General features: G+C 38.5%; 1 protein-coding gene across 3 annotated transcripts; it reads right to left on the reverse strand.

Annotated features, from left to right (window-relative positions):
* Window positions 1-1,366: 1,366 nt before the first annotated feature.
* On the reverse strand, window positions 1,367-18,426 carry LOC104929826 (solute carrier family 35 member F5). Of its 3 annotated transcripts, none has more exons than XM_027278844.1 (16): window positions 18,251-18,426; window positions 16,013-16,122; window positions 14,929-15,082; window positions 13,551-13,700; window positions 13,176-13,238; window positions 12,134-12,218; window positions 11,618-11,811; window positions 9,310-9,391; window positions 9,124-9,211; window positions 7,178-7,242; window positions 6,948-7,052; window positions 6,641-6,800; window positions 6,352-6,442; window positions 5,939-6,093; window positions 4,903-5,001; window positions 1,367-3,695 (listed from the first exon to the last, which is right to left on the reverse strand). In XM_027278844.1, exons 3-15 carry the CDS (start codon window positions 15,061-15,063, stop codon window positions 4,920-4,922), a joined length of 1,455 nt encoding a protein of 484 aa, XP_027134645.1. In that variant the 5' UTR covers window positions 15,064-15,082; window positions 16,013-16,122; window positions 18,251-18,426; the 3' UTR covers window positions 1,367-3,695; window positions 4,903-4,919. The 3 variants fall into 3 exon arrangements, with proteins under 3 accessions (XP_027134645.1, XP_010742750.1, XP_010742751.1); XM_010744448.3 differs by having other exon boundaries at window positions 14,929-15,070; window positions 18,251-18,424; XM_010744449.3 differs by having other exon boundaries at window positions 11,618-11,808; window positions 14,929-15,070; window positions 18,251-18,423.
* Window positions 18,427-20,310: the final 1,884 nt, after the last annotated feature.

The following is a 20,310-nucleotide window of genomic DNA, read 5'->3' on the forward strand; positions in this document are numbered from 1 at the left end:
GCCACTTGTCTGTGCAGCACAACTCGTGTTCAACAAGATTTTTCTGGCGTCTATTATTATCTGAATTCACAGTCATCACTTTTCATTGAAAGGATTATAAAAGCGGCCTCTGGCAAAGTGAGCAATGTTTTCATACATTATGAAAGATTATTTTGTGCATCCTTTTCAAACTAATCTCTAGATGAAACGTGGGTGCTTTTTTTGTCACAAAAATGGCCTTGGAAAGGTGAATATGTGTGAATAAAGTTCTGTAATAGGAAAGCATTATAAGCTTTTCACCATGTGTACACTTTCATTTTGTAGTTTGAGAACCCTAATTAAATATAATCTGTCTTAAAATGAGAAAAAATAATAATTTAAATTGCAACTATGTCATAAAGCTGTGTCCAAAATCACTCCCTATTTATAATGTGCACTGCTTAGTGTTTGCCATTTTATTTGAGTGTTTGAATATGAATTATAATTATTAACGTGTGAACTTATCTACTATATAGTGCCCTAAAAAATCCACAATTTAGTCACATTTTATAGCTGTGAAAGCTCCAGCTGTTAGACACAGAATGATGATGGTGATTAAAACAACATTGTGTAACTTTCCTACCATAAAATAATCCCACTCTGCGCCCTGTATGTCTGTTGCACTATGTAACTTTGTGCTCCGGGTACGATTACCCACGAGAAGTACATAATGTCAGACACACACCAACTATTTCACTGATTTCAGGGAAACTGGGTCATATTTTATGGAGAAAATGTTTTCTGTTTTCACTCTGATGATTTTCCTGATGTACAGTCAACTAAATAGCTGCAAACTATAGCTGCTGTTAGCCAATGTTAGCTCAGTTTGTTAGCCGGGCTGCCTGGACCATGAGCACAGAGCACCAGGGGAGTGTTAGTGTTTGTACCACAGGTGGTTTGGACCACCAGGATGAGGAGATTTTCAGGCATGGCGTCATGCTGATTGTCGTGTCAGAACCTGAGCTAGGTGAGCAGAAAACATAGCGGGGATAAGCAGCTTGTATGGACATAAATAATGGCAAAGAGACGTAAGAGGAAGTTGATGAAGAGAAAAAGAAAAAAATGAGTGTGAATGAGCAAGAGGCCACCGGACAAGAAAAAATCTCGGACTGACTTTTAGTTGTTGTCAAGAGCTTTGTAAAATAAAAGTCTGAAAGACAGACACTGTTGTTGTACTTGCTTTAAATCAAGTACAACAACACAACACATAATAATAATATTACATACAAGCAGCAAGAAGCCCAGCGACCATGTCGACATCAATTTTTGATCATGCTACTGACACATCGTACCAACATTAACATTTCTCTAAAAGAAATTCGATCCTGTAGAAATATGCTATTTAACGTAGAGATTTAAAAAGATATATTTTAATAGTGCAGTTTAAGTATGAAAACAGACTTGCAAAAGGTAAAAGGATAATTCAAGAGGTTGATAAAAGGAAAGTTACTATTACAGTCTTTCCTGGCCTTCTTTTAAATCTTATAACATTTTCATTAATGACATTTAAAAGACAAAGAAATCAGATATGATCAGATATGAAAAACAAGACAAAGAACCTGAGAAAGAAAAAAAGATAATTGTGTAAAAATAACATACAGATTCAACAAGCACCATTGATAAAAGATGAAAAATAAAAACAAAACACTGAGACAGCATGAGAAAAATTACCTCTTTGTACACTAATCATCCTAAAAAAGCTGTCATACTTACATACACAAGATGGACTGATTGGCAATAATGAACATGAAGAAGTTTATATGTTACTTAAAGTGCTCAACCCATTCATTAACCCTTACACAGGCCGTTTATCTCTTCCTCCACTTCATACGCCCCATAAATGTTGAGCGCAATAAAAACACTCCATAAAGATGTACAAACATCTGACATTTAACTGGATGAGTGGAATAACATTTATATTTCACCTTCAACTATACTGTTTACATCCTGGGTGACATGACAGACCCCGAGGTTGCTAAAAGAAATGTTCTTTTCTCATCGCATGAAATCACCAACACACAGTGTTGTAGTCAAGACCAACCAAAACGAAACCAAGTCATGACCAAGACCAGAGTGTATTGAGACCAAGACAAGACCAAGACTTTAAGGGGTTGAGACCAAGTCAGCAGGAATACCAAGGTATTGTAAGACCTAGTCAAGGACAGCATACTTAGGTAGCTAATAGTCATGAAAACTCTTTGGGTGAAGTGTGATTGCTACATTAAGTCACCTCATTAAGCGTCGCCTTGGAGTATTTACATACTGCTGCGTCGCAGATGAACTCTTTGTGGTTTAAGAAACCGAAATTTAATTCGAGAAGATTTGGCTGATATCTCCCCCAGACAGTTAACAAATAACTTGACATCCCTACTGTTGTGCTCTTGACTGGTCTTAAACTAAAATCCAGTCCTTTTTGTCTGAGACTGAGACGGGGCTGAGGCCTTTAAAAAGTGGTCTTGAGTCCAAGACCAAGGCCCATCTCGAGAACTACAACACTACAAACACAGTAAATGAATAATTTCTGGCTTAAGGGGAAAAAAAAAGGATAATGAACAACCGTCCAATCAGTTGCAAGTAAAAGAGAATCTGGCTGTTATACAGGCTGGCAGTAATCATTTACAATGATACATAAAATATAAAATCTCAGAATAGGAATCTGTAGTGGTCATATGAATTTCACAAACAAAACATCAATACTCTGTTAAATGTGTCATTGTGTACAGTATTTACACTTGTTTCTAAAAGGAAATACGCTGCTCCTACGAGCAGACAACCGTTATTGCAGCAAGGCATTTTGTAGCTTATAGCAGAGGACTTTCTATCAGTTCATGTTCAAACACAAAGATCATGTCACTATCACAGTTTGTCTTCATGATCCAGCTCTGTCAGAGGTACAGCAGCGAACAAGAAAGGTGTTGATGCGACGGATGTGGCGCTTTCTTGTTTAGCTGTAGTGTGTTTTCGTTTTTGTTTTTTTTTCGTGTCTGACTTACAAGAGGAAATTAAAGTTAAAATGTTGACTTCTATCAGGACAGTGTTAGTATCACCTGGAGGTCTAAAGGACTGTCCTTAGCCAAGCTGCCAAGGCTGGTAACATGAACCCTTTATTACACTGCACCAGATGGCACTACAGATCCAGATGTTGAAATTAGTGAAAGTGCTGCAGTACAGCATAAAATTCAAAGAGGAGTCCTGTGACTGGAAAAGCAGGCTTACTCCGTCCAAGGCAGATAAATCAAAAACAACCTTTTCACCTACTGGCAGATGGTTATTTGTGGAAATGTGTCTGCTTCACACATGCACTTACAAACAAGCAGCAAGGCTTCAAAAGGCCTATAGACAAACATAACAAACTAAAGAAACACACATACTCGGCCCCCTGTTAGTGTTATAATCAACTTCAACATGTACCGTTTCACTTGGTCACACGACACAATAGTAATCACTAATAATGTCCAGCACCTTGAGCACCATAAAGTGTTTTTGTTGTTTACACAGAAAAACATCAACAAACAGAATCTCAGTCTGCGAAATGTGAAAATAAAAGTGAACTTGTAGAAATGGATGCGTCATCTCAACACTGTAGAAAATAAATAGATTCAATATGAGGCACTGGGGTAGTTCAACGTCTCTGAAAGCTTCCAGATTGTCTGCTCAGCAAGATCCACATTCATCACCTTTGGAGAGAGATTAAAAAAATATTATGAGAAAACTGTGGGACAAAGATGACAAGACACTATATCGTGGACATGACAGAAATATGTACAAAAGTGTAGCAGAACCACTGAGGTACATGTTTCAATTCTGATACTTACTCTTAGTACACTTCTATGTACTACACTGTGTACTTCAGCAGGGTAGTGTTGTCTCAATTAGGGTTACCGGAAATGACGATTGCAACATTTTACAGCTTTTTCTTGTTCGCTGAATTGCAACCTGGCAGAATGTTAGTTTGAATATTTGACGGCCAAAATATAAATATAAAAAAATGAATTTAATTGAATCAATTAAATGTGAGTGGACATATATTGCACACATACACTTGGTCCTTTATTAGACACTACATGCCCAGCAGACAGGCTTATGTCTGTCCTGTTTTCATTACCCACTAACGTCTCTGTTAGAAACTGCATGCTGAGTTCAAAATCTCTCTCTGCACTGCTGGCAATTAGTTTCCTGGTTTGGGAGACAGATGAGAAAAGCTTGACTAAACCTATGAATAGTGAAGAGACGTGGCAACGTTAGAGCAGCAGACTTTGTGGAGTGGGTGGCCAATCTGATCTAAAATATTTACGTGACGGTCATCCTTTCCTGCTTGTCTTGCGTCCGTCTTAAACACCGCCACCTCAAACAAATGCTCAACAGATGTTCAAAAGAAAAACAAATGAATGAAGGAGGAGGTAGCAGAAAATCTGAGTCTCATCAGATATTGCAAAATGGGACACACTTACATAACTGTTTATGGGTTATGGTTAAATGAAATTATTGCATGTCTCTTAATTTATGTAACTGATTCAGTTTCTCCCTGTGTGAGAGTACCACGTGGCGTCCCGATGTAAATTTTACTGCGAGAACTATGAAGCACGATTAAGCCGCGTTATTGATGTGTTATTTGGTGAATGCCATTTCGACAAAGTTTTTACACTACAAAATCAAAAACTGAAATTAATTGGCTGTTTATGAATAACTTCCTGGCAGCACTGTCACACCAAAAACCAGTTGGCAGTTTGCCATTAAAACGGATATAAATTAATTGAAAATGTTATATTTAATGTGATTTTTCACATTTCTGCAATGTTGCAAATGTTTTATGTACCATATTCACAAAAACTAACATGCACATACACACATGTCAAGGCCAGGAAGTGTCAAGTGATCATTTACTTTGTTTGACTGTTGGATCACGAACAGAAGCTTCCTTCGCTGGGGGAGACGGTGTGTAGAGGAATAAGGCTTTCGCACTGCTCGTTGTCTTCTGGCAGTCTGTGGGCAGAGGGAACGGGGCATCAATCATCATCACAGCCATCGTCTTGACAAGCATCATTATTATAATCATCCCTCAGCAAACAGGAACAAGCATTCACAGAAGAATGGAGAGCATAACTGCAGCAGAGAGGATAGTCAGTCAGGCATGTACATCTGATGACAGTGTTAGCTTAGTGAGGCTGGGAGCTACGAAGTGAGTGTTTTGTTCTTGTGAGAATGTCAGAGATGAAAAGCCTGAGTGTGTCTCGGACGTCGAATCATTTTTAATAGGCCACACACCACAATACAACAAAACACTGGACTGAATAAACACGTTTAGTCACTGACTCACTTTGTGTGTCAATAATTCTGTTCTGCCTCATAGGAATGCTTACAGACAGTTGTTGTTACGGCCACCCACTTCTGTTGAATGTTTCTGTTCTCCTTGAGTGTGATCTCCTTTTTCTGGAGGATCTTTGGGCTCACCAACCAAGCTCCCTATACTCCCTATACCCTAGACAGTGACGTAACAGTTGTATATTTATGTCTGTTGATGTTTACTTCTCTGTTACCTGTTATGTAAATGTCGAAAGAAAAAGATTGAATTATCCTTAATATTATTACAAACTTATTTGAAGTAGATGTCAAGGTCCTTCTGTGTGAGTGTGTGATTTTCAATTTTCAAATGTTTTTAAAATAAAAAAAAAGGCATGTTTTTCTCACTTCTAAGCTTCTTGATTTTCTAACAATTTAGTGATTTGTGTGATGTTTTTTTTCGGAAAATCACAGTTGTTGGAGTGTCCTTCAATCAACCATTCTTCAAAATAGTGGAAGTGTTGCAGTTTTCTCTGTAATTGATTATGAACTGCGGCTCAACCAAGTAATAACAATAGTGAAGCAAAAATCTGCATTCAGTTGCTTAGCCAGTTTCTGAGCTGAAAACATGTATGCCTACCTGTGAATGCGATGTTTCCTGCAAATGAAGACGTATAATCTCCTCAGCCCCACCAGGACGGGGTCCCAGTTGTTGTAGTGACATAAAAGGGTGGCGATGAAGAAGGAAAGGAAGACAGGGACCGCCCCGGCAAAAAAAAGCCACGAGAAACGCACCTGTACACACAAGAGGAAAGAGGAGGAAACTACTGTCATTACTGGTATTCAGGTTGTAAAAATACATTGAACAATGTAATCCAACACGCATTTCATTTATTAACATTTTCAGACAAAATATTAAACAAACGCTGTCCACACATTGTGATCAGATCTTCTCTCTTCACATTGGTGTCTTACTGATGTCAAACAAACATTATCATGAATTTTCTTTCAAACTCTGACTCTGATTGTTAAGTACTTGCTGTGGAAGCTTACCTTCTGCATGCAAATATCTGCCATAATAGAGAGTGGGATGGTGAGGCTCAGTGCCAGAGTCCCAATTAGAGATGATGTGAGGAAACAGCCCCTGTGGAGAGAAAACAGCATTACCAGTCAATAACGTCTTTTTGAAATACTATATATTCCTCAAACTGAAGATGTGAATTTATGCAGAGAAAACGGCTCAACTAAGAGTCTAAAAACCTTTCCTGTACAAGAGGTAAATTGTGATGACTGACTTGGTACCAAAATTGTGACCTGAATAAATTATGGGTCAGGTACTCACCAGAGCCACAGGAACTCTGAGAGAACAGTTCCAATCAGGCCGTTAATGAGGATGTACGACCACACCAGCTGGCTGGGAAGTTCAAAGGCCTCGAAGCCCGTGTAGTGGAGCAGGAGGAAGCCAGGCCACAGCAGCAGCAGGTTGAACAGACCCACAAACCCTAAGAGACACAAAGAAACTCCAGCTCAGATGCCTTCTGTCAGCCACAGTGGCCACAACTTCATAGAAAAAAAACTGTTATATACTGTGCAAGGGTCGGGAGAGTTTTAGTACATGGACAGATAGTATATGCTGAGTATTTGCTTACCAAAGAACATGGGAATGTCAAGCTTATCCTCCCGATCCACTCGTCTCTTGATCATTACGATGTACACAGCGTACAGCATCGCCCCCGCCAGCGACCACAAGGAACCTTCATGAAAATTTTAAAGTCAATTACAATTTGGAAGGTTTCGAACTGTATTGATTCAACACTTTTAGTCAAGAGTAAAGTACAGTTTCACTACACAACATTAATGTGAAAGAGGTGGTGGATACCTATGACGCCTTTCTCATCAGGGTTGTCCATGCTGGAGAAACTCACGAGGGCGACACCTCCCATACTAAACAAAAGAGATACGACATAAACCGATTTAAATTCACAGCTGGAGCTGAACGAGATTATTTCAGGACATACAATTCAGAATGTGATCTAAAATCATTTTTCAAAAGCGGGAGGCGGCCTCAGCAGGGGGGAGGCGGCCTCAGCAGGGGGGAGGCGGCCTCAGCAGGGGGGAGGCGGCCTCAGCAGGGGGGAGGCTCAGTGAATGGAAGTGAAAAAATACTGAGATACAGTAGTTTGAAGGGATTTTACCGTTTTTCCCACATTTCCAGAAGCAAAAACTAATAATAAAACAATAAAACGTAAAATGTATGACAAAACAGTGTTACAATGAAGCATGGTAATGCTGAAGATGAATCTTGTTCTCCAGATGTAAGAAAACATGTTTGTTTGGTGCAGACCCCAACAAATGTCACATTATTATGCTGAAAGAAAATGGCTCAAATCTAAACTAGCCGATGACCTGAAAAAAGTTACAGGACACTCTTATCCTCCTTCTCAACCAGCGTCACTTCTGCAAAGACTGCTTTTTAAAACAACACTTTTTGTACAACACCCAGAACCTTTTCTCCACTTTTAAGTCACTACTCAAGCCTCCACCTCGTCCTCCTCCTACCGGCCGCACCAATAATACCTTTGCATCGTTTTTTTACAGGGAAAGTGGCAGCAATCTGCAGCCCAATCTCTGACCAGCTCACTCTCTACCTGGCTCCTAACACTGCGACATGAAGCAGTCCTACTACATGTCTCTCTCTGTCTCAGAGGGGCGGCACCGGATCAGTTTCTGCACTTTCGCAACCTAACACAATTGCTGGCACTTCATTTTCTGGCTTTACACCCCTCTCTGAGAGCGAGTTATCCAAACTGCTCTCATGTAGCCATCCTACTACATGCTCGTTGGACCCTATACCAACCTACTTCAATTCATTAGCCCAACCATCACGCCAGCTATCACACATATGATAAATGCTTTGCTGACCTTGGGCACTTTTCCTACCACATTCAAATCGGCTCGAGTAACAACTCTACTCAAGAAAACCTCTCTCAACCCTGCTCAGGTTGAGGACTTTATCCAGGCGGTCGCTAAGCAACGCTCAGAATTCCTCTCACAGAACAATCTTCTCGATCTAAATCAATCTGGTTTCAAGAGAGGTCATTTGAACGAAACCGCTCTGTTGTCTGTGACAGAAGCCTTGGAAGAAGCAAGAGCAGCAGCACAGTCCTCTGTACTTATTCTGCTTGACTTATCAGCTGCCAGTTAACTATAGCATCCTCCTCTCTATTCTCTCAAACATGGGCATCTAGGGGGCAGGGGCGTCCTGCTCTAACTTTAAAAAACTCCTAAAGACTCAGCTCTTCAGAGAGTACCTCCTCTCCTAGCACTACCAGCCAATCTACCCCTTTAAGAATTGTCACAACACTTACTCCTGCACTAACACTTTCTTATCGCACTGTACCTTGATTGTTTGCCTTCTCTGTAAGTCGCTTTGGATAAAAGCGTCAAGTGTTAAGGTTAAGAGTTACCACAATGAAAGATCACTGGGTGCAACATGTATCAGTGTTCATGTATCAATGAGGCCACGCAAGTCCAGGGGGTTATTAAATGAGATATGCTCGGTTCAAAGTTTATGTCTTAGTCACACTCATGATCAGTATCATGAGCTGCCTTAAATACACAGCCGTAGTCAGAGAAAAACCCTACGGTGGCTGTGTTCATCATAATCAATTTCAATTTCATCTTCAGCTCTCCCAAAGTGGATGGATTTTTACAGAACATAAAAACTAACAATACATGCACTCGTGCAAATCTATACACTGAGTGCTGAAACCACTCAGCATGGACTTCTCAGCTCAACTGCCAACACTTTCAATAAGCCCTTACCTCAGAGCCACAGCTAACAGTTTGGACAAGGTGAAACGGTCGCTGCTGTTGCTGGGAAATATGGCTGCTAAGATGAGCGTAAACAGGCCTGAAGAGAGAGAAGAGTTAAAAGGTTAAATACACATATGAGCGTAACAGTAGCCTCGTCTAATACATTTCACAAATTGTTTCCACAGAGAGATTCACCTGAGGTGGATGACAGAATGTTGACAATGGCAACCTGCGTGTCGGACAGCGCTTCCTGATAGGACAGGTTAGCCAGGAACCACTGGAAGAGAAACAGAAGCGGTGATGTACAGTTAACCTAAATAGTGATAGCATAACCTAGTAAGGATGTTGACTTTTCTTCACAGAAATGGTGAGAGATAGACCTGCTGTAGATTTTTTTAAAGTTTTCTTACACTCCTCAAAATCAACAAGACTCTGCGATCCCTCATGAGGCTTTCCTGACCCCCAACCCACGTTGGGAACCAGAGATCTAACTTACCTTCTCAGAGGCTCTAGTTTGTTGTGTGATTAAGAAAGTCTCCCATAAAGAGACTCTCAGTCATACACAGGTTAAAACAGGGCCTACGTGGTTCAGAGGGTCATCTCTCCACTATCGCTATCTACTAACTATGAGAAGGAGGACAAAATAAGAGGAACACCATATAATCAACCAGCACATAAAATTATAATGTAACATAACTATGACATATTAGCCTAACAGGAAACAGTATTTATTTATGACTTGCTTTGAAGTTAATCCATCAAAATGACAAGATGTGAATAATGCTAAATATAATGTAGAATTACTTGTGTATTTTGACATCTTTCAAACTTTTAAGTGTCTTGAAGTGATCAAATTCAAGCCGACGTCAGACACACGTTCTTTTGTGTACTCAGGGAGGATGAGTCACCGATTAAAAACAGTTCATCACTTGAAAAGTTATGTGATTAATGACTTGCAGTTTTGATGCTCATAAACCATAATTTCCTGCTCAATTACATAATTCATACACGTCAAAAGCACTTTCTTCTTTTCTAAGTACAAGCAAAATACACTGGACCCCACCTGACTAGCAAACAAGACTTAAAGAACCAAGAGGGTGTTATTAATTATTCTTTATAAGAAGCTCTTACAAGCTTTGTTTTTGGTCCGTCAACTCCTGTGGGAAATATCTGCTGCTAAATGTTCCACCATGCTCACCACTTAGTCTCTAATTGTGTCTGTGTGGTGTTTGGTGCTGAGACAGGAGAGTACAGTTTCCTCTAAAAACAGCTTCCTGCTGTGACCGAGAGCAACTCCATTATAGTAAAGAGAGTAAACCAAAACAGTAAAGTCTGAGCCAGACAGCTAAACAAAGAGAGGAGCTACCTGCCACCTTGTTTTTGTTATTTAAAACATTGGTATTATAAAAAGATACACACATTGTATTTTGGTGAGAAACACTGAATGTAATCAAAGTTTAAAAGGTCATAGTGACAAACCCACAGAAAACCTTGCAGTTGTTCAGGCCTCAAATTTACTTAGCCTCATCAGCAGCAGCAGCAGAAGGCAAAGGACTGAACTTTGTATGTCAGGGATCGGTGATGGCCGTGCATCTGTGTTTATGGTGTATGTATGTTAGGTGTGTGGCCGCCTGCCCCTGATTGATGTTATTTAAGTTAGAGCTGCCAGACAGTTGTAGCGGTTTGGTTTTTGGTGTTGGGCTTGCCTCTCTGTCATACTCATGAACAATTGTAAATGTTAGTAAATGTATAAACTTGTGTTTTGTCGAGGTATTTTGTTTGCTACTAAGTGAGGTTTTTCTTTCTTTTGATTTCAGATAGCATAGACTCTGATTTTTATATAGTAACATTTATGTTAGATTTATTTTGTTGGTTTGAACAGCATCTGCTCGCCCTTTGTTTGCCTAGTAGTTTACCTCACCTCTTTTTGTTGTATTTTATTCAAAGCAAAATCCAGGAAACAAATAACATTGATAATAATACTAATAATACTGTTTTATCTTACTTTCCCTACACGAGCTGGGTCATAAGAATCTGTTAGCTTGTAGCTTAGTTTGTTTTTCTGACCCCAAGTGACCAAAAGAAGATTACTGCAACTTCAATTTTCAGAATAGGAATTATAAACTTGATAACTTATTCCACTAGGAAACTTCACCATGATGCAGAATATCAGTGTGTTCATTTATTTAACATATATCCTGCATCATACAACAACTAAAGGATTATCTTGCTGCTAATATTTTTTTTATATTTTAAAGATTTAAAATACTGTCTGTAATAATTTCCTTTTAAATTGGCGATACTGAAACTGTTCTACCAGAAATGTAACATTATTACATTATGGGTTTGTTGTACATACATTATCATGTATTGTACTACTTGGCTCTTAAAATAAAATGAATATTTCTCAGATCTCATGTATTATGCTGTAACATTATGTTTATAATTTGATACAGTCATGTTATTCCATTGAACTGACATTTCTATTTTGACTTTTACTCACCACAAAACAGAAGAAGAAGCTGATTTTGGCCACATCAGTGATGGTTAGCTTGCCCACTGTACGCAGCATGGCCTCGTGGTCCTTGGCAGCTGGGTAGGACATGCGGGACAGTTTGGCCTCCAGGGCTTGGGTGGAGGGCAGCTGACGCACCTCCATGATGTTACTAAAACGCACCCGCTGCTTTTTGGAAGCTGCAGGGAACCAAACAGATTTTATTTAAGTGACCAAACTTAGAAAATGTAACGTTATTTTGAGACTCTATTTGCATTTGCAATACGACCATCATTACAGAAAATATAAAGAGCTCAATCTAAGGTAACATACATGCAATAACACATCTTATTTTCAGGTGTATTCATAGTTATAAATATGATAATCAGTTTCTGCCATACTCCTGTAAATAGAGGCCTCTACATTTTACCTTTAAACTAAATTCAGAGAGGGGATACTATGTTGACAGATGATAATAAATATGTCATCTTTAAAAAACACAGACAACATCAACTGTGTACTCACACACAGATTCACAGTCTCCGATTAAACAGTTTGGATGCTCGGCAGGTACGTCCTGAAACTTGACTGGAACATACAGCGGTTCACTCTGCACAAGACACAGAGAGAGAGAGAGTCAGACATTTAAAGGTTTTAAAGTGAAGAGTTGTACACGGTTGGTAAACCAAGCCAAGAATTCAATTTTAGACTTTATTTCTCTAAGATTCTCATCGTCTACGCCAGTGGTTCCCAACCTTTGTCTTTAAAGAAATCATTTCCTACGATTGAGTAAACTTACAACTTCTGACTTAAGTGACATATTTTATTGATATTTTATATTATATTCAATGCATAACAATGACAGTACAGAGCAACTGATAAACTGTACAATTAACTCAAATAGTGAACGCAGGAAGTTTGGAGTTTTCCTGATTTTTAGGAGCTTTATAGACAAATATCTCTCTGTATTATTATTATTATTATTACAATCATACCCACTTAATAGATTGGGGTTCAGTGCTTCTTCTGATTGTTGTTTGAGCTGTTTTTGGTTGTTCTGCGTACTTTTCTAATGCAGACTGTATAGCAGAGAGTGAAGACTCTGTGAATATAGTTTGTGTCCAGGTCTTCACCGTGCCTCTATCCTGTCATATTTATTTAACTTTATATCTTAAATTCCGCTCTCAGTTATCTTCCTTTGAGAAGACTTAAATCTGGCGCTCCCTCACATTCATTCACTGTCTATGTCTCTCAATCAATGCTCGTTCCTTCTCCAGTACCATTAGACACAAACTAAATTAAACTTCTTTGTGTCACTATTTTGTGGTGTAAATTGCCAGACACAGATTTAGAAGCTTGACATGAAATAAACTAAGCCAGAACACAACAGGTACAGTCATCAGAGCTGGGTCCATGAATCCAACTGGATAGCCTCTGTTTCAGTGACATTTAGACTCCGCTGCCAACACTGGCAAAAAAATAACCAATACACTGGTAAAAATGTCAAAATCAGAACAGCAGAAAACAGAAATAGAGTCATAATTTCCTGTGAAATTAAACTACGTACCAAACTGTTGCTCACAGTGGTGTCAGTGGTGCAGGGTGCAAAGTAGGCCTCAGCATCAGCAAACTGCAGAAACAAGTAACTCAGACTATTAACGTACAGACAAAACCAGGTGACTGAACCCAAAAAAAAAAAAAACTTGCAATGGGTGTGGCTTTATTCACTTAAAAAACAAACATTCTGATGCAGCTCCTCACTGAGCTTAGACTAGATCAATTATCTGTTGCAGACGTATCTAAGAAAAACAAAGTCAATGAACCTGACAGAAGGCTTGTGAGTCTGTATCACTGAGGGTGTGGACTGTTTGGAGAAAACAGAACATTTAAAACATTTAAACACACTGCCTCCATGTGGCGAGAGTGTGGTTTAACTACTTACAAACGCAGAGTGTCGGCGTTTCAGAGTGCCAGTGCACTGCTGCCTCCAAGGTCGCCACAGCAGGAAACCCAGCAAATAGAGCACAAACATGGAGGTCTTGGTGAATGTGCTGAAAAAGGGTTTGTTGTACTCCTGTCGCTTGAAAATGTACTGCGGGAGGAAGCAACAGGAGGAAGCTGTTAGGACAGCAGCTTTTATTGGTTGACTAACATGTGTTGCAGGCTGTTGTTGATGTTGTTGTTCTCACAGGTCTGTGCTGTTTGACCTCAATTTTGCCTCTCAGAACCTTCTGTTTAATATCCTGCGTTTAAATTTGTCAAGTTAAATACAGTTCTTCCCAACAGCACAGAAGGAGAGCAACAAAGTATATTTACTCAAGATTCATTGTACGCCAGTTCATGCAATGAACCATTTTTTTGCTGCTAACCCAGGCGTCTCTTGTAATGGTGCCACTGCCGCAAGAAATCAGCTGGTATTCATTAAAGAAGTTTATGTTTGACACTGTGGAATGGTTTTAACTATTCAGTTGTACGCAGAGAAATAAGAGGACCTACGATGTTTAATAGTCACATTAGTAATTTTCCAAAAGAGGTCCAGCTGTCAAAAATGACTTTACCACTAACACTAACACTATACTTAAAGAGTACCTGAACTTGACCCTATTTTCTCTTGTCTTTGTGTCTAAATGACGAATGGGGATAATCATATTTGAAGTATTAAGCAGCTGCAAAATTAATCACCATCAATTTACTGAGTTAGATGCTCTCCAGCTCATCAGTTTCTCCCTGCTGCCTCTCTAATCATATAATGATATTTTCACGTCTAACTCTGTGAATTAAGGCTTTATTTTGACCAAAACCAGCTGATTGTTGGAACAGGAAAAGAATGTTTCATTTTGTTTCTGTCGAGTTTGAATGAAATGTTATGATGTTATCTGATCCGTGAGTCTGTCAGTGTCAAAAACACATCCAGTGGACGTAAACTGAAGGTGCACTTAAGAATTACATTTCATGGCTGCTGTCTGCAGTGCACTCAAAACTGGACCAGCTTTAAAAAACTGTTGTCCCCTTTAATCCCTTAGACACAAGAATGGGAAAAGAGGGTAAAAAATACAGATGTTATCCTTTAAGTAAAAATGTGGACTGCAGTATTGGTATTTACTAGTTAAGGACTCAAATCCTTTATCAAACATTTGCTAGGAGAGAGAAGGCAAAGTTATGTCATACACTGAGGTAAAACAGAAATGTATATCACATTCAAATCACTCTCTGCTGATCCCAGAGCAGCTACACACACTCTGGTTACTAAGAACATCAGCGTCCCTGTATCAGCTCGTGCTGCAACCCACATCGCAGCAGGGGAGAACTGACTGACTTACTGAGGTTAGCTCAGAGGAGGCTACCCAGATGACATCCACCAGCAGGAGTATCACCACGCCCAGAGCCATCCGCCTCCGCTGGGCTGCAGAGCTGCCCTGAGAGCTCATCCGGTTCATGATGAACACCCACTCCATCAGGACACTGGAAAGAAATCCACGGATGAACAAGAACATGTTGAACTACTGAAGCCAGCTTTAATAAATCATTAACTGATCAATGAGGTTTCTATGAAAGTGATGTACTGCACACACAAGAAAGTAAAACAATATCACAGCAGTGAGCTCTCTGTCAAATAACTTAGTCAAAATGCAGAAATCATACAAATATTATTCACAACTAGAGATCTGCAATTCAATTATGGCAGCATGTAAAGTATTTTAAATTAAATTTGAGCGAACATACTTCAATCAATCATTGACAGATGTTTAATTGGCAACTGTTTAGATAATCATTTAATTATTTATCAAGCTCAGATAAAATGTGATATTTTTATTTGTGTCTTGGACTGTTAGTCTGACAGAAAAGGTAACTTGGGCTCTGACAAACTGTGATGGGCTTTATTTTCTTCCATTGGTTGTCCATATAAATAAAATAACCAACACACTTATCAGTTATGAAAACACTTAGTTAGTTGTAGACAAGGTGTCTCTAATGATGCAGGACTGTGACAGTGAACACAACAAACACGACGAGCACAAATCCTCTATGAGCCAAAGCTTGTTTGTGGAGTTTTTTGAGACTTTACTTGAAGAAAGAAAACAACATTTGTGAGTCAGACTGTTCTTTGATTGTTTGTTGTTCAGTAACAGTTCAACTTGGAGAGAATATCAGCTGGAATATTAAATCATTCATCTGCCTTTCATATCCTCAGGTGTAAATAAACTTCAGGCTATGAAAATGTAAAGTTATCGGTTATCTTATCGGCCATGAGAACCAGATGAAAAACATCTATATCGTGCATCCCTACTTTGAGAATCAAGGTTTTTTTCTTGAGGTCAAAACTCTGAAGGTATGTAAGAAAGTGATGAGGCAAAGTGTGACTGTAATACCCTGACAGATCTGAGAGTAACGTCTTTTACACACCTGTTTACCAGCAAAATGTACACTCTGAAATGTTGTTCCCAGATGCCGGCTCAGATCCACTGTGAAACACAGTGAGCCAAGATCAACCAGACGACTCAGTTAACGAAAACCTGCCACAAAAACAAAGAACACGGCAGTGATGTTAGTCTGCGCTCTACGCCTTGTAAAACCAACAACTAGGACTATTATGGTGTGAAACGTTCTTATATGTCTAAAAGTTTAGATTTTTCTGCTAAACTAAAGGATGAAGAGAAACGTCTCCTCTCTTAAGATGAATAAACTATTTTAAACCTTCTTATATTAGCTGGAAAATGCATCACAAAGCTAAAAAAAACTTGGCATGACAGTGACTGTGATCTCATAGACCATGACGCTTTGCTGTGGATTAAACCACTGGCTCACAAACTGGTGTTTGTGAAGTCTTCTTGATTTTAAGCTGTGTAATAAAACTTTTTGAAATAAATAAACAAACAGAAGGCCTGCATCTCAGCAAATAGTTAATTTCAGTTACTAAAATTTACAGACATTGTGGAAGATGAAACTGCTCAAATAACGTTTAAAGCTAAAAATAATCTTGGACCAATTAATATACAGAAATTATTCATTATGCATGAGGGGAGTTATAATTTAAGGGGGAAAACTTTAATCTAACTTTAATTTGGACAAAGAGGAAGGGTTGGAACAGGTTGACCATGGAGTTGAAGCAATGTCCAGGAAGGGTTGGAACAGGTTGACCATGGAGTTGAAGCAATGTCCAAACACGAAACAGTTTAAAATGACGTACAAAGACACTATTTTTAAAAAGGTACAGGGATGAGGGAGGTTTTGGGTAGCACTAAGGATTATGAGGTTATTGTCTCCTTTGTTTTGTTTTGGGGTTGTTTTATTGTTTCTCTTCGTGCATGTGTGTATGTGTGTATTGTATGTAGTCTATATGCAGGGTTTTTTTTTGTAATACAAAGTCAGGGATATATTTTATTTATCTATAAGTATCATGAATATTTTAACAAGTTGCAAGGAAGCTTGGTATTGTAACTCATTATTTAAAGAGAAGGGTTGGGAGTTTATAAGTTATTCTTCTTCTCACTCCTTTTCAAATATGTTTCAATGTTTTGCCTTATTTTTTATTTTTGTTTGCACATTTGAAATAAACACTTCAATCAATCAATCAATCATTTCTGTGATGGACCTAAATGACATTATTATTTATTTTATAGTCTGGACTATTTTTTAGGGTATACAGCTAAATAAATCCATAAATCCATTTATCCATTATCTGTAACCACTTATCCTCAGGGTCACGGTGGGGCTGGGGCCTATTCCAGCTGAGTTACGGGGGAAAAAGTGGACAAGTCACCAGTTCATCACAGGGCACATAGAGACAAGCATTCATACCAGGGGCAATTTAGAGTCACCAATTAACTTGCATGTCTTTGGACTGTGGTAGGAAAACGGAGTACCCGGAGAAAACCCACGCAGACACAGGGAAAACATGCAGACCCCCCACACCTGTGATAACACCTCTGTGATGCACTTGTTCAGAGGTTGTCAGTTTACTTAATGATAAAAAAAAAAGGTTGTGAACCACTTGATTAAACCAGCCAACAGTTATAAAGTAGTGGAAATGAGCTCAGTCACAAAAGAAGTTACACATTAATGCAGCAGAAATATTAACACACAAACATCAGATATAATAATAATAAAACACTAACACTTTACAGTAAACAGTCACGTACTTATTTATGGTTTTGTAGTGGAGTATTTTCACAATGTAGTATTACGTTACTCAAGTAAAGTATCCGGATACATCAGTGGAAATGCTCGACAGTAAACAGCCAGGACAGATGTTTACTCACTAAGCTCAGCGCCAGCCGGCTCAGAGCCAGCTGTGGGTGGTTCATAGTGAATAACTTGTTGTGAAAACAGAGCTGCACTCAGTTTTTAAATCTATTTAACATTTTAAATCGAGCAGCTCGTCATGTTTGTAAGTTCCTGTGTGCCTCTTTATAGCTAGCTCGCAAGCTAGCCATGTCTCTAGCTGTTAAACAGTGACAGACTGGAGGTGAAAGCTGCACTTTGTTTACACGGTGTGTTGTCTATCAGTGTAACAGTGACAGCAGCTGGTTTCTAATATGTGTGGCTAACGTTAGCTGTGCTACCTGTAGATAAGTAACGAGCTAAGCGCTAACTATCCTGCTCGGTCAAGTGATGAAATGCTTCATTAAAGTTATTCTTTACCTGAAAGCGTGCAGGAGTCATTTAGTTTTAGTTTTTTTCCCCCATGTGCTGCTGAAAAATCGACTAAATCACAGTTTGTACGATACGATTATTGACAGCCCGACGGTTGTAAACATTAGCACACCCTCCCCTCTTTATTGTCAGGTGACATCACTTATGTGAGCGCAGAGGATTGTGGGTTGTGTAGTCTTAAAGAGGCAGACTTCAGACTGCCCTCTTCTGGACTTTACTTCTTTCCTACTTCTTTTTTCTTTTCTTATTTTTTTTTAATTCTTTTAATTAACCCAGTTAAAACAAGATATCCCATTATGATTTTCCTCCCTTCTCTAGATTTCCCACATTTTATTGCACTTTTGACACTATTATATCCACTGTTCCTGTCTTCTGCAATGCGATGTTTACCTATCATATTGAGTGTGCTATTTAATTTACTGTGCCCTATTCTAAGTATGCTCATGATCACCTGCTCCGCTCTGCTACCTCCACAACACCCCACCTCTCCACCTTCACCTTGTAGTTTATATAAATGTTTGTGGCTGTTTCAACGCTAATTTAAGCACTTAGACTGTTAAAAGTGAATATATGTTTACACCACAGCTAAATACATAACAGTATGTGGTTATATAGCATTATATATCTGAATAAAAAAAGGTATTAGCCATTTTTACATTAAATGTTTTAGATTTTGTGTGGATAGAAAACTAAACTTTAACTTTATTTATGTATATAGTACATTTAATGCAAACATGAAGCCCAAAGTGCTTCATAGAACAAAAAGTAAAAACAGAAAGAGACAACAATAAAGAGTGTTTTGCAAAAATACATAAATACACTGTTGCCCATAAAGTTGGGATAATTTTGTTTTCAGACACGTTCCTCTTTTTATTTCTATTTATACACATCAGATTTCACTGTGGTGTGTTTGGAGGAGATTGATCAATACAATTTTGAGAAGATACACTTTCTTTATATACATATAAAAAAGAAATAAATCACATTGTTGCAATCATTTCGCAAAAATATTGTACTTTAACTTTATGGGCAACAGTGTACAATAGACTCTACCAAACTGGATTGGTTGGACCACACAGATGTCTTGTACAAAAAAGGCAACTTACTGTACAAAAGACTTTCTATGACACTGTGGTGGCACCTGCACTATTCTATGCAGTCGTCTGATGTGGAGGGGGAAGCAGGGAGAGAGAATCACATAATTTTGCAAGCAAAGAATGAAATCATGGAAAGAGTCAATATTATGATATTTGATCTGTTTGATGCAGTGATCATATTTAACCTCTCTCACTGGATCCTAAATTATTTGCTGTAGAAGGGGTCCATCTTCTGGTAGCAGGGACTGGTAGCAGGGACTCATGAAACATATATACAGTATATAAAAAAAGAGATATGGTATACAAAAAATAATACTTGGAATATTTTTAGGCACTGCAAATGTGAAAGAAGTCAGGAGAAGACTGTGCTGGAGCAAGGCAACAACCACCATTGTGAGCCTAACTCACAGGTGTCACACTGTATTAACCTCATCATATAAAGGGTTGTACACCCAGTGTTTAAAAAAATAAATAGAACTGTAGATATGTTGGCAGATAGACAAAAAACAAACAAACAGACAGGCATCTGTAGGTATCTATGCTGTAAACATGTAAACATCATAAGCATCAGACAAGTCAACAGCTGTGTTCTGGACTTCTTATCCAGGTGTCCCAAACTACAGAAGCCCCAAATAGTCATAGATTTACTTCCTCTGTTTTCTCGTGTTATTTTGTCATTATGTTGAAATAACAAATGTTGTTATCTTAAGATAAAGAGGACTAATTTTCCTGAGATCTCAAGATAAAGAAACTTTATTTTTCCGAGATAACAATGCAATTAACATAAGATCTTGAGGAAAGAATTTTTTATTTAATTTTTTTTTATTTATTAAATGGATATGTGGATGAGATATTACTGAAATAATCTGCTTTAATTGATATTGAAATAAATACATAAGATTAGATTAGATTAGAGGCTTCTTTAGCCCAGAAATAATAAAATATGTGCAA

Source organism: Larimichthys crocea, chromosome I (assembly GCF_000972845.2).
Source record: "Larimichthys crocea isolate SSNF chromosome I, L_crocea_2.0, whole genome shotgun sequence".
Classification (NCBI taxonomy): domain Eukaryota; kingdom Metazoa; phylum Chordata; class Actinopteri; family Sciaenidae; genus Larimichthys; species Larimichthys crocea.

Bases quoted from the DNA above. Each gene is read 5' to 3' on its own strand.
- LOC104929826 (XM_027278844.1), bottom strand. From the start codon at position 15,063: ATGGAGTGGGTGTTCATCATGAACCGGATGAGCTCTCAGGGCAGCTCT. The intron at 11,812-12,133 runs GTGAGTACACAG...TTTGGTTCCCTG, and splicing joins CGGAGACTGTGAATCTGTGT to CAGCTTCCAAAAAGCAGCGG. The intron at 7,243-9,123 runs GTAAGGGCTTAT...TCTTTTGTTTAG, and splicing joins CTGTTAGCTGTGGCTCTGAG to TATGGGAGGTGTCGCCCTCG.